Below are 14,036 nucleotides of genomic sequence, written 5' to 3' on the forward strand. Positions count from 1 at the left end.
TGACTTAACAAGCGAAAATGAACGGAGTATTATGATGCATAATAAGATAAAGAGGGTTGAACCTTAATTGGTTTAAAAACAAGTTTTGTGAAAAAAAAACAAGTTACGACATTTAAAGCGTTTCAAATTCTCCTTTTTTGGGTAATTTTTTAAAATTTAAATAATAGATTGTAAAAGTTTAAGAAGTATTTTGGTGACCATGCTATAATATACTTTAAATTTTTACACGAACTTTATTATTTATGGCATGTTTGAAATCATTAAATTGATTTTGTCATTTTTTCTGCCGCATTTATATATTATGTTTTGTATATCTTTTCATTTACTTTCATTGATGCGCGATCAAAAGGGCTTTTTTTCATATGGAGTCCATATTTATAAAATAAACTTTTTGAAAGTCATAAATTATGAATTTGGTAAAAATATCGAAATAGAAGATTTACTTAAATTAATTCAACTCGCTCAAAAGATGAAATATTGCCCGCACCTGGGCTTGGTTAGTGGTCGATAAATTATTTTTGAAGTTTATTGAGTTGTTAGTTTGCTTTGTACAGTTGCTGTTTGGTTTAGAATTGAAAATTTCTTTTGTAATTTTTTTTAGTTCTTCAAAATATGATATTTTGGGCAATTTTTGACCTAATTAGCAAGATTTTTATATATTTAAATTTTTAAATCTTGTTATATATCTTAACTTAACTTGCTTGATTTACAATTTATTTCAAAAAGAAAAATTATTTTGTTTGGTAAAAGTATTTTATTAACAAACGTCCAATTTAATAGTTTAAAATAATTTTGCGTCATCAAGAAGTTGATAGTTGTTATTTATGACGTAACAACCCAATCAATTTCACGGTATTGACAACGTTTTTTGAAGATATTAACTCATAAGCCTAATGTTAGAGATATTAATGATAAAATCTTTAAAACCTTTCATGATATTCTCACATTAAAACTTAAACTGTCATGATTCGATTTTGATTTATATCTTGTTTAGTTTTTTTAATTTCCACTTACGTATATTTAATTTGTTAAACTTGTTTTATAAACGGTAGTAAAAACATTTTACTTACCTAAATAGGTAAATATGTTTTAAAAAAGTTTTGAGCAAAATTATGCCGTAAATTTAATCTTAAACTATCATTATAAAAGTTAAAATCAAGTACAATTTAAACACCGACAAAGTTTTTAAAAAAAAATCAAAAAGGAAATAAAAATAATTCGAATTTACAAAATAAATTTTGATCAAATATAATAAACTCAAGTATAAACAATATTAATTGCAAAAAAATAGTATAATTAAAGAACAAATATTTTTTTAAATAAAATTTTTAATATTTTTCTAGCGAACTTTTCCTTTCTCAATTGGTAAATAACTCGGGTTGTAAGTATTCGGGTTTACAAACCATTTTCCTTCGATGTTATTCAAGTTCTTACATTCCATTATTGCTGAATCAGGTACCTACGCATTGTGACGTCATAATTTATTAAACTTTAAACTACAGTCATACATTGTGACGTCAAAACACATAAAAATATAAATGAGCTTCTGTTTACATTTTTAAATCAAGTTTAAAAATACTACTGCGGATAAAAACGACTCTTTGGCGCCATCTAGCAATATTTATATTTATAAAGCCTAATATTTAAATTAGATTACGGCACAATATAAAATCTTTTTTTTAAGAATGCAACGTTTTATTAAGAAAGTCGAAGTAAAACTCACCACTTGAAGTGGGGTATAACAAGCATGGTGATGCTCGAATACTGGGTTGTTATCCACTTTGTTATAACAAGATATCATCGCCCACCTTCTCCTATCTCCCCTGTTCTGATCACTTCTGTGCAATAAGTTACAGTGGAAGAACAACCCGTCTCCCCGATCCAACTTAACATACTGGAGCCCCAGTTTCGTTATAGCCTGTTAATGAGATTAATAACAATGTCATAGGCTATGGTGTCATCTTATTTGTTCGAAAAATTACTTAATCCATCTGAGTGAACTTTTCCAACCAAGTGACGTCATATAGTTAAATGTTAAATTGTAGCTTTTTTATAGCTTGATACCTTTTCTTAGCCTAATGACGTCATAAATTTTTAAAGCGTCAGCTAAGTTTGCTTTATGACGTCACATGTCCACACAATTACGACTTCGCTTATGATTTTATAACTTTACACTTAGCCTTATTACGTCACCTGCTTAACTCTGTCGATATCCGCTCCGGCTTGATCTCCGACTCTTCCATGATCGATCCTCCCCATCCGATGTGATCCGGGAATGATTTGTAAACATCCGTTATCGAGATCCATTCGATCGATCCCGAGTTGTACTGAGATCATGTCAGGGTACAACAACCCGTTTCTGTACCAATACCTGTGTGTAATTTTGACGTCATTATTGTGATCGTGACGTCATAATTTTGTTATTGACGTCACATGAATTAATATCATTCTTGTTGCAAACACGTTCCAATTGAAATAAAAATTGGATTTACTTGACATATTATTAGATATTATAACGTCATATTACCCATAGTCTTGATGCCACTGAAAAGCTCCCCCAGTGTGCGGTTCCTTCATGACGAGTTTAGAATGGTAATGATAAACATCACCGTCTATTAACTACAATAATACATTTATTTTTTATGGTTTATATTATTACGTCACAAAGTTTGTCTAGAAACCAATTAAACACCATTTTACCTCTTTACAAGTTTCAACCACTTTCTCACACCGGTTAACCATCCCCGTGACGTCATTACCAGGATGGTTCCATAGCACCATTTTAATTCTGCGACCATCTCCATCGTCCTGGTCGTAAGATTGTGACATCACCGCTGAATCTGGTGCCTCAAGCGACCATTGTAATTTGTCGATCTCGTCTTTGCTTAAAAGGTTTCTATGACGTCATAAAATTATTTGTTTTTATAATAATAATTGTCAATTACTTTTTCGGATTACATTTTATGACGTCATGCTTAAAAATTTTTTATGACGTCATATTTTTAACTTTTCAACATGACGTAATGCTTAAAAAAATTTGTGACGTCATGTTTTCAACTTTAATTTGATATGACGTCACAATAGATTTAAAAACACAAACAACCTACCTTACAATAATAAATCCATCTCTGTTAAATTCTTCCTTCATTTTTTCGGTTACCAGGAACTTTTCACCTTCTATTAACTGGTAAGATGGAAGTTCTATTTAAGGAAAAACAGTTTTTTAATTAATTAATTTATAAATTTTAACTGCGATTTTTTAATATTAAAGTGTTTTAAATTTAAATGTGGAAACTGTGTTATTAGTTGTTTATTTTTTATTTCATTTATTAAGATTTTTTTTTTGATTACATATTGTTTGATTATTGCATGTGATATGTGACCTCTTACGCAAAACAAACATTAAATTAATGACCAGTTAGAATCTCGTTTAAATTCGATTTAACCTTACACTTAGAAAATTTCCAATCTATACATTTTAAATTTTTGTAATTAAAGCATATAAATATATATATGTGTCCAATTTGCAAGGCTTTAAAGGCTTTTAACGGTGCGTGGGTGAATTACCACTGACAAACATTAGTAACGACAATATTACAACACTTAAAATACAGTCTGTAGAGTGGGCATTTGACTAGTTTTGACAAAATAAACTTACCGTTGTCCATTGTTATTCTTGATTGATGTTTCACCTAATAAACCTTCAACTGACTTTAAACCTAACTTCGCTTTAACTTGATGTGTTGTCAACAAACAGTGACGTCACAGTGGCTAATTATTAACTTTGAACACGACAACATTTGGTCTAATATTCTTATTTATTTTGCAACCAACATTTTCCGCATTCTCTTAATTTAAAAACATGCAACAGTTATGAGTTATGACGTAACAATCAACATCTATTTTTTATAACTCTTTAAAGGCGACCAGTTTTTTCGTTCCATCCAAATGATGTAGATCTTTCTCCGGAGCAAAAAGATCAAAAGGACACAAACCAAAAACAAGCAGAACGAGAAAATTAAATGTGAGCGCTTGTGAACCACCAAGTCTCGATAACCATCTATACTCTGGAAATGGTGCACAAAATTACCATTTTCTGGTAACATAGGGTTACCATAAGTGGTCACGGATCTAATTTTATGGTTATACTGGTCTGTGACGTATAACATTCGATTTAAACGGTCGAACACTAATCCTGTTGGATGGTAGAACTCGGCATTGGTTCCGGCGGAATCCCGACTTCCCAGTGATTCCCCACCAGCTAAAATCGACACCTCATTATTTCCATTAAGTGAAATGACTCGAATTAAACTGTTTCCAAACTCGGCTACGTAGAGAACGTTGTTGTCCGAGTCCAACGCGATCCCTTCCGGGTAGTGAAGACTAAAACATAATTGAGAGTATGACGTCATAGTTAAATATTTTTAGAATAAAAAAATTATTTTAAACATTTACCTATTTGGAACACCTGGTGTCTTTCCTCCTGCGATTGTTTTAACAAGATCGTTTGTGACGTCAACAACTCTCACCGCGTGGTTGTAATGATCGCTCACATACGTCAGACCCGTGTCCCCATCGTATGTTAGTCCCGTTGGATGTCGCCACAGAGCTGCAGTCAGCGTTCCGTCTTTTAATCCGACTTTATTTGGTCCTCCTAGTTAATGTGACGTCATAATTAACATGATGACGTATAAATATTCCATATTTAATAACATAGCACAGAATAAAATTATATACAAGTCATCATTGTCGTTTTAGAATTGCATTACGATACGACATAATGAAGATAGATATGACGTCACAATGTACCTGTTATTGTTTTGATTGTTTGTTTGTTTAGAGTAATTTTTCTGATCGCGTGGTTGTCAGTATCGGCAATTAGGATGACGTAGGGATCATAATTCACTTCTATTTGTTGTGGATTGTTAAACCTATGACGTAATAATTACAAGTTAACTGTTATATTTTTGACGTAACAATGAAAGGCTTGTTAAACCCGAATACCTTGCTTTTTTAAGTGGTCCGTCGACGTAACCTTTTACGTTTCCTTTCCCGGCAAATGTTTCCACCTTATTGGTCAAAATATTAATTGTTCGTATGACTTCATTGCCACTGTCGGCGACAAAGATTCGATTGTTCTTTTGATCGAAGCTCATTCCAGCCGAGTGCATAAACATCGACTTCGTTCCAACACCGTCTAGGTAGCTTCAAAAACAAGTTTAGATTTTTTATTATTTATTTATGAAATTTTGGGGTTAAATGCGTTATTTATTTCAACATTTGACGCCACTTTAGGATTTGCTATGACGTAACACCCGACTAAATAAACCCTATATGACGTAAAAACTTACCCCTGGCTAGATCCAGCGACGGTTGAAACCAGTTGACCGTTTAATGAAACTTTCCTGATTCGGTCGTTACTTTTACCCGTATCTGGGCAACCACAGTCAGCAACATACAAAATATTTCGCTTCTGGTCCATAGTTATCCCCCACGGGTAGTTAAACCTATAAAATAAAATGCGTGAATCAAGTTTGGTTACAAGTATATTCATGATATCAAGCGCTAGCGTTACATTACAAGTGTGTTGCTAAAGTTGCAGTTTTACTTAGTGTTATAGGTTTAAAACAAAAATTATACTTAAAAAAATAGAAATAAAATGAATGTAATGTTGAATATGGGCAATATATGAACTCTAATATAATGTGAGCTTATGTAGTTTTATATTGGCAATCTAAGCAAAAGTTCCACAGTTTATTCCATATGGACACCTCATATGGGTACCGTCATACAATTGTTTCCTGATGTTCCTCTATATTTCCTTGTACAGGCTACGGTATGTTATTATTAGAAAAAAACTTAAAAAAAACTGTTTTTGGACAAAAAAGATTTTGTATAACGTTATAACTTTAAGAGGGCAAAAAAACGCCAAGACTGGGAATAAAACTTTAAAACTTTATTAAACTACACTTTTACTTTGAACTTGTGGAAGTTAAACAGATTTTTTTTAGCGTATTTTTTTTTGTTTAATAATAAAATGTTCGTTTATCCTCCTTTTACCTGGCCTGGTTTAAACTTCCGTCCATCGAAGCGGAACTGTCCACACAAGAATCCACATCACCAATGTGAGGCATTCCCCCTCCTGTTACTGTTTTTACAATTCCACTTTCACACGTTATACTTGCAAATAATGACGTCATAACTAACATACTAATCCACAACATTTTAGCAGATTTTTATTTTTTTCAGCTACAATATTTAAATACAAAATTGTATAAAACTTGATTTGTTTTTGTTGTTATTTTAAACAATGTTCAGTTAACTAGTTTTACTTTTAAGCTAACAGTTTTGTTAAGTTACAACACATGCGATCTGGAGCCCGCCAAAACGTAATTAAGTTTGCGTTAAGCTTTTCCTAATATACTAACCACAGGAAGTTAAAGGAAGGGGAATACAGGGTAGTGTTTCAGGATTAAAATTGCATAAACACCAAGCTAAAAGATTAATTAACAATTGTTTTATATTGAGTAAAGTTTGCTTTATTTATTTTCTTTAACTCTATTTGTAATTGATTAAAACTACATCTTTTTTGTTTTAAATAAGCACATTTTTGTTAATTTGTTTTTACGTTTTTTTTTTAGACAAAACTAATATTTTTAAAAATAGTTTTTTTATTTTTTATTTTAAAATTAAAATAAAAGCGAGGATAAAATAAATATTACTTTAATTAATGTGAAAATAAAATAAAACCGGTTAGAAAATAAATATAGGGTAATTCCCTAAACGATTACTGTCACGTCATACAAATTTAATTCAGTTTAAGTGTTAGGTTTTAATTGTCCTAATTATTTGGAATTGCTAAGTTTAAAATGGTAAAATCTGTAACATTTGAATTATTTTTAGATGGAATTTTAGTAAAGTTTAATTATGTTTAAAATAACTTTTTTATTTTTACTGATTTTATTTCAAATTAATTCAAGTTTAGAAGAAAAAAAGTTGAATCAAAATAATGGAAAAATACCAGTGGTTATGGTAAGTAGATTTAAATATAAGTTAATCGAGTTTATATATCCAAATTCATTTATTTAAAAAAATCTTTTTGTTTAGAATAAAGTTCAGGATAAAGATAATAAAGAAATAAAACAAGTTATTCGAAAATCAACAAATGTCAAGAAAAAAAGTGAGTTTATTAAATTGTTTTTTATTATGTGACTGTATATATTGTATATACTAATTATCTGTTATAACTTGATAAAAAAATACTCTTAATTTTAATGTAAAATCTTTTTTTCTCCCATTAAATAGCTGCTAAAAGTTAACAGGGGGCATAGTCAAATGTTATATTGGTAAGAACGCTTGAATTTATTACATAAAGTCTTAAGTTTGATTTCCCTTTTTCAGGCTGTAGCACCTTTAAGTAAGGCGCTATAGACAGTATAAACTCCTACTAATCCAGTACTTAATCAGCGGGATAATTATCGGGCAATTATATTCTATATAATATCCCAAACTGCCACAGGCAATTCGGGACTGATTCAGGTTAACAGATATAACGACTTTGCCTAGAATATAATTGTTTATTAATAATTTATTAAATTTTTTTTTATTTCAGACAATGTTGATTTATCAAATATGCACAGTCATGGCCTTTCTAATTTAAAAAAGAACATGGAAAATAAAGTTAAACAAGCTCATTTAAAGGTATATAGATTAAATTAAAGTTATAACTCTTTTTAATCAGTTTTTAAGTAACAATAAACTTCATATTAAAGGTTAACCGAAGCAAAAATTTATCAGAGAAGGAAAAAGAATTTAAGTTCCATGTGCTTGAGATGTTTCTCGAGGAGTTAAGGGAAAGTGAGAGGGATATGGTTGAAGCTGAAGAAGGTTTATTGTGATGTCATATTGATATTGTGACTAATAATATGTAAAAAAAATTAAAATATTTTAAAAATGCTAAAGATTTATGTTTTAAATTGTTTTTATTAATTTATGGTATAAAATTTTGTCAAAATTTAGTTTAGAATGTTGTTCCTTTATTTTTATTTTTTTTTTAGCACTTAAAAAGTCATTAACAATGGACTTTTGGAACTCCAGCACATTGAAGGAAAATAGTCAGAAAAGACTTGAGGGATTGAGAATTGCAACTTTAAAGGAAGAAAAAAGTTTTAACAGGTTTCAGAATATTTATATTCCATGTTACTTTTTCAATTAAAATTTTTCACAAAATTTTGCAAAATTTTTTTTTCTTTAATTTTGCAAAAATGTTGTTATTGTGTTTTTATACTCTACTTGGGTTTGTTTACGTATTATGACATTAAAACTAACTATGGCATTATTAATTTTGCATCTTTTAATAGGATGCATGAGTTTGAGGAAAGTATGAAAGCTTACGTGAGTAAATCAAATCACTCGTCATGGATGGACGAACTTCTTGATGAAATCGCTCATGCGGCAGATGACCTTCAGGACAGGGTCGCAGAGCACGACCTTTCACAGGATGAGGTTTGTGATGTCATTATTGTTTTGTTTTTATTATTAACTGTCTTGTATTAAAAACTTCTATTTCTTAAACTTTTTCAAATTAAATTTTTGATTTTCTGTTAAGTTGAATAGAGGTCACATAGAAGCAGTGGTGCATATGAGAGATAACTATGAGGTCATAAATGAGAATTATGAGGATAATGTTGATGTATTGGTAGATGCCCACAACAATAAATATATTTTATCTCGGTAAAATTTAAATCTAGTTTATTTTCAAATTTTAAAAATTAATTTTTTTACATGTAATATTAGCTCTTTATTAAGTTAATTTTATTATTTTTGTTTAAATTTAATAGTCAAAAAGATGCCACTTCTCCTTTTATTGACCATGTTCTTGTGATGCACATTATTATTATTCTTTTACTTTCTATGCCACTAGGGGCAGTATGTCAAACACTAGGTGTCCCCTCTTTATTTGGGTATATTCTGACTGGGGTGATCCTCGGCCCAGCTGGATTTAATCTCATCAAGGAAATGGTTTGTTTTTGTTAATATATTAACTAATATAATTAGTACTAGAGTTGGGTAGGTGTTAAAGAACAACATTTCATAAGGTCCTTGGTTAAAACTTTTTATAGTTCGTGTCATGCATAACATAGGGTCTTAAATGTATTGCTAATGGTACTGTTAATTTAAAAAATTAAATTGGTATCACTTGAGTTATCCTAATTTAAGCTATATAAAAAACATTAATTGTAAAAATTATATTTTAATTATTAATATTTTTTAATTGTAATTATATATACCTTTATTTATATTATGAAGTACCCTTTTTTTAAATAAGCGGAAAAAAATATTTTTCTTTGTTACATCATAATTTAGGTCCAAATAGAAACTATTGGAGAGTTGGGGGTCTTTATGATCATGTTTTGTGCTGGATTGGAGTTTTCACTTGATAGGATCAGTAAAATTTGGGAAATTGCTCTTCAGGTCCCAGTTTATATCACAACGCTGATGATGTTGGCAGGTTACAGATTGTGTTTTAAAGTTTTATTATTATATATAAAATTGTCGGCAGCATGGTGTTGTGGTAAGAAGACTTGCTGCACAACACATGAGGTCGTGGGTTCAATCTCCACTGCTCTAATGCTGTAGCGCCCTTGAATAAGGCGCTATAAATGGTTTGAACTCTTGCTGAGCCAGCACTTAATCAGCAGCATAATTATCAGGCAATTATAATCTATAATATCCCAAACTGCCACAGGCAACTCGAGACTGGGTCAGAGTAACTGATGTTACTCTATGTTTAAGTCACGCATTCGACTTTCCCACATCGAGGATAAAGTTATATACAAAAACAAATAGTTGGTGATGTAAGGATGCTGTATTAATCTTAAAATAACTTATATTTCTGCTATTCAGTTCCTTTTTTTCAATGTCCCCTTAAAAAGATAATTTTTGATGTTGTATTGGGACGTGTAAATTAAGCTAGCTGTAAACGCCAAACTCAAGGGCGAATAGTGGGGCATTGGTGTGGTTCAAACCTGAAACTTTTCGGCTTTTGTATGATGCCATGACCAGTATACCACAATATCGAACCAGTCTCTTTTAATTTAATTTGTAAAATCCTTGAGTTGGTAATATTGCATCGAGTACTGTTATTATCTTATTTAAGATGTTTTAACATAGAGGTAGTAGAGACCAAACCTTAGACTTCATAAAAATGTTTAGAGCCTTAATTTTGGGTGACCAATGCGCCATCACCCCATTTTAATCACTAATTCATAGGGTTTTAAACTAAAGTTTTTAACCAATCATATTTGCTAACAGGGGTGGTGATAGGTTCAACATTTATGGAGAATATTCCAACTACTGAAAGTTTATTTATTTCTGCTTGCCTCTCACTTTCTAGCACTCCTTTGGTCACAAGGTTCTTACAACGTAGGTTTAGATTATTTGATTATTTTCTTTCTTTATCATTTTAAAAAAATTGACATTATAACCTAGTGGTGAATCTTTTGTTAAGGCTTACCCCAGAAATATCTTGCAAGATTATTTATTTATGCAGTGATTATTAATATGGAAAGGTCAGTTTTTCAGTACATAAAGCAATTTTAGTTACCTTGACTCAGTATAAGTCTTTAGTTTAGTATATTTTTGACTTGTTGATATTGCCTGATCAATACCATATCCTTTTAATTTTAACACCTTTAACAAACCTAATTAATGTATTTTTTGTTTAATTTGTTAAAGATGGGAACAAGGATAGCTGCCATGTTGAATACTCCGCCATATTGCTTGGTATACTTGTAATGCAGGATATTCAACTTAGTTTAATTGTTTCTATTTTACCTGGACTTAGTTCACATGGACAAGATGAAAGGTACAATTAAATTAATTAACAATTAATTGGATCAAAATAAACTATACTACAATCTCAAATAATTTAAAAATACCAATTTAGTAAAAAAGTTATTGATCAAAACATAAAAAAATAACTTAAATATTTATGACATCACAATACAGCATGGGTAGCGTGTTTTTTCACACTTCAGCGATTATCTTTCGGACATTTCTCTCACTCTTCCTAGTGATGTTAGTTGTGGTAGCCATAGCACGATTCGTCATGCCACATTACCTTAGATTCGTGGCACATCAGTCGCGTGACATTCAACTACTTGGCACCGTAAGTCACAGATTCTAAATTTTTAGTTTTTTTTGATTTTGCAACATTTTAGACTTAAAAACTAATCTATTAGTCAACCTAGTCAAATATCCAGCATTTTTTTAGTAATTAAATTTTGTGCAATATACAAATCATCTTGAGATATAATTTTTAAGCAGTTTTTAAAGCTTTTTTACCAAGTTAATATTATATTAAACTTGAACTCCTGTTTTTTAACCAAATATGGTTCTGGTTTGTTTAAATTTTAAAATGTTATTTAAGGATTTTATCCAAGTCTTTTATGTATTGAATTTAATACATTTTATTATTATATTTCTAGTTAGCTGTGATGTTCATTTGTCTAATATTTACAAGTAGTATCGGGGTTTCCATGGAGTTGGGTTGTTTCCTGGCTGGGGCTGCAATCAGTTACTGTTCACATCAAACTGTAAGTTAATATTTAAAATATTTTGGTATTATTTAATTGTGTTTAAAGTTGATTTTTTTCAAATTTGTTTTATGTTCATGTAAGCTATAGTTTTTTTTTTTAATTTGGTCACCTATCAATTATGCACAATTTTGAAATATAAAACATTTAACCTAATATAACAGTTTAATTTTTTTAACATTCATAAACTTTTAAACTAAATTATTTATAAACAGTCGATTGAGCAAAGGATTTTTGCAATTCATGATTATTTGTCGGTGATATTTTTTGCCACGATCGGATTTCATGTTTTCCCAACTTTTGTGTTTGTGGAATTAACAATTCTTGTTTATCTAACTATCTTCATTGTAGCAGGTAACTTTAAGTTCTTGCTTAGCTTACAACTCAGTAATGTTTGTTACAATAATATCAATCTCTTACTTATTGTCTGTTACATCTAAATAGCATTGACATAATGTAGTGGTTAGCACATGGTTTTACTACATAAGTTACTGGGTACGATTCCCACTGCGGCTTCCCTGATGTAGCGGTCTTGAGTAGGGCGCTATAATTGGTATAAACACCTGCTAAACCAAAATCTATAGTAAAATGAAATATTAGGCAAATCTTTTTTAAACTGAGGGAGAATTATTTCTACGCCAGGTCAGAGTAACCCATGTTGCTCTATGTTGAGGTTAAAAAATCAATCTCTTATCTAGGATTAAAAATATGAAATAATTTTTTTTTGAAATTTAATCATATTTTTCTTAAAAATTTTATCCTTAGGAAAATATGTGATTTCAGTTTTTGTTCTCCGCTTCCTACTTCCCCCATCTTCCCGCAAGTATAAGTGGATTGTATCCTCCGGACTTGCTCAAGTCTCTGAGTTTTCGTTTGTCCTCGGAAGTCGAGCTCGACATCTTAAAATTATATCCAGAGAGGTTTGTCTTGTACTGTGATGTCATAAATTGTGTTTATTATGATGTCATACCTTGGTTTATTATAGTTTTATTTATAAACAGTTTGTATTTTCTAATTCTTTTTTATTTGAGAGAAAAATAACTTTAATTAATTTAATTTTGCTATAAAAAACATAACGGCCTGTTAAATTACTTAATAAAATAATTTTTTTAATATTGTCTTAAATAAATTGGTAGTTGAAAATTCAACAATAGTCATTTTGTTTTTAGGTTTATTTAATGATATTAAGTGTCACAACTTTAAGTTTATTGCTTGCTCCAGTATTATGGAAGTTATCATTATGGAGGTACAAGGTTCGACACACCTTACCTGATCATATCAGCTGAACACCTTTGAGTTTGAATCCCACCAAGAGCATCTTTTTTAACGTACTAATTTATTATAAGAGATTAATTACTATTCAAAGATGTAAAACACAATTTATTATAACTTTTGCTACATTACTATATGAAGTTAAGGCAAGTTTTTCTTTCCTTTTTTAAAAAAAAACTTGCAGTTTTATAGATATAGCAATCATATTAATCTTTTTTGTATTAAGCAGTTTGTTTAACTATCTTAGTAGCAATATGTTTGTATATTAACTTATTTAGTATTAATGCTTATTTATTAACATTTTGTTTTGTATTTATTACTGTGTTAACACACTTTTTGTATATTTTAAATTAAAGTTATTTCATTTAAAAAGTTTAATTTTAGTTTTAAATTTTATGTTAATTATGTTTTAGATTTTATTAAATCGGTACTATTTTTAACACAATTTTATTAATATAGTTTTTGCCACTGTTATTGTATTTGCAGTTTATATATTTTGTTGCTATTAAATTATAACTAGCCTATATACCGTATCAGGTGTAAAAACTAAACAATTACCGGAATGGGTTACCTTTATATATATTATTAGAAACCAATATATCAAAAGTTTTAAAATTGTTTATAATTTACTAAAATTGTTAGTCGTTAGGTTGTGGTAAAGAGTCAACTTTATTCAATTTTTTGATTATTTTAAAATCAAATTCTAATTAGTTTTAGGTAATTTTTTTATATTAGGAATATTTTTACTAATATTATGATTATTTGTCTGTTTTAGTTATAGACTTAATGTGCCACAAATAAATTTACGTGCCACAAAAAATGTGCCACGAAGTCGTCTGTGTTGTCATAATCGAGACTTGGTAATGACCCGTGACGTCACTGCGCACATGAAGAATCTGTTTAGTCTGGGTTGAAATATTTGGGTATTCTAATTCCTAATTTAATGCTCGATTGGAAATAGTGAATAAGAAAAATTGGTATTATCAGTTGACCATGTGCTCGTAGGGAGAACTTGTTTAACATTTAAGTAAAGGTTTATTAGTAGTTAGTATTAGGTTGGCTGTTTGTCTTAAAATTTGGGTGTTTTGTTTGTTCAAGTGTCTTACTGTTTATTATTCATAAAATTTGATAGGTGACTATCATTTTTTTGGGTTGATTTTATATTAT

The 14,036-nt window shown here is 29.8% G+C and overlaps 3 protein-coding genes across 4 annotated transcripts; 1 reads left to right on the forward strand and 2 right to left on the reverse strand.

The window, feature by feature from the left end:
- Positions 1-1,339: 1,339 nt before the first annotated feature.
- On the reverse strand, positions 1,340-3,771 carry LOC145749760 (L-proline trans-4-hydroxylase-like). Its single transcript, XM_082565621.1, has 7 exons — positions 3,659-3,771; positions 3,108-3,201; positions 2,701-2,896; positions 2,528-2,619; positions 2,194-2,371; positions 1,724-1,918; positions 1,340-1,459 (listed from the first exon to the last, which is right to left on the reverse strand). The coding sequence occupies exons 1-7, from the start codon at positions 3,666-3,668 to the stop codon at positions 1,340-1,342; spliced, it is 885 nt and encodes a 294-aa protein (XP_082421747.1). The 5' UTR covers positions 3,669-3,771.
- A 128-nt stretch (positions 3,772-3,899) lies between these two features.
- Positions 3,900-6,245, reverse strand: LOC145749761 (NHL repeat-containing protein 2-like). The gene is made up of 6 exons (XM_082565622.1): positions 6,061-6,245; positions 5,352-5,507; positions 5,005-5,205; positions 4,810-4,931; positions 4,456-4,654; positions 3,900-4,383 (listed from the first exon to the last, which is right to left on the reverse strand). Exons 1-6 carry the CDS (start codon positions 6,222-6,224, stop codon positions 3,900-3,902), a joined length of 1,326 nt encoding a protein of 441 aa, XP_082421748.1. The 5' UTR covers positions 6,225-6,245.
- A 659-nt stretch (positions 6,246-6,904) lies between these two features.
- Positions 6,905-13,112, forward strand: LOC145750349 (solute carrier family 9 member D1-like). Of its 2 annotated transcripts, none has more exons than XM_082566364.1 (16): positions 6,905-7,032; positions 7,108-7,180; positions 7,613-7,701; positions 7,773-7,887; positions 8,058-8,175; positions 8,361-8,505; positions 8,609-8,733; positions 8,841-9,021; positions 9,367-9,511; positions 10,315-10,425; positions 10,738-10,867; positions 11,011-11,170; positions 11,490-11,597; positions 11,813-11,951; positions 12,363-12,517; positions 12,767-13,112. In XM_082566364.1, exons 1-16 carry the CDS (start codon positions 6,928-6,930, stop codon positions 12,881-12,883), a joined length of 2,016 nt encoding a protein of 671 aa, XP_082422490.1. In that variant the 5' UTR covers positions 6,905-6,927; the 3' UTR covers positions 12,884-13,112. The 2 variants fall into 2 exon arrangements, with proteins under 2 accessions (XP_082422490.1, XP_082422491.1); XM_082566365.1 differs by having other exon boundaries at positions 11,020-11,170.
- Positions 13,113-14,036: the final 924 nt, after the last annotated feature.

Source organism: Corella eumyota, chromosome 4 (assembly GCF_963082875.1).
Source record: "Corella eumyota chromosome 4, kaCorEumy4.1, whole genome shotgun sequence".
NCBI classification, from domain to species: Eukaryota; Metazoa; Chordata; class Ascidiacea; order Phlebobranchia; family Corellidae; genus Corella; species Corella eumyota.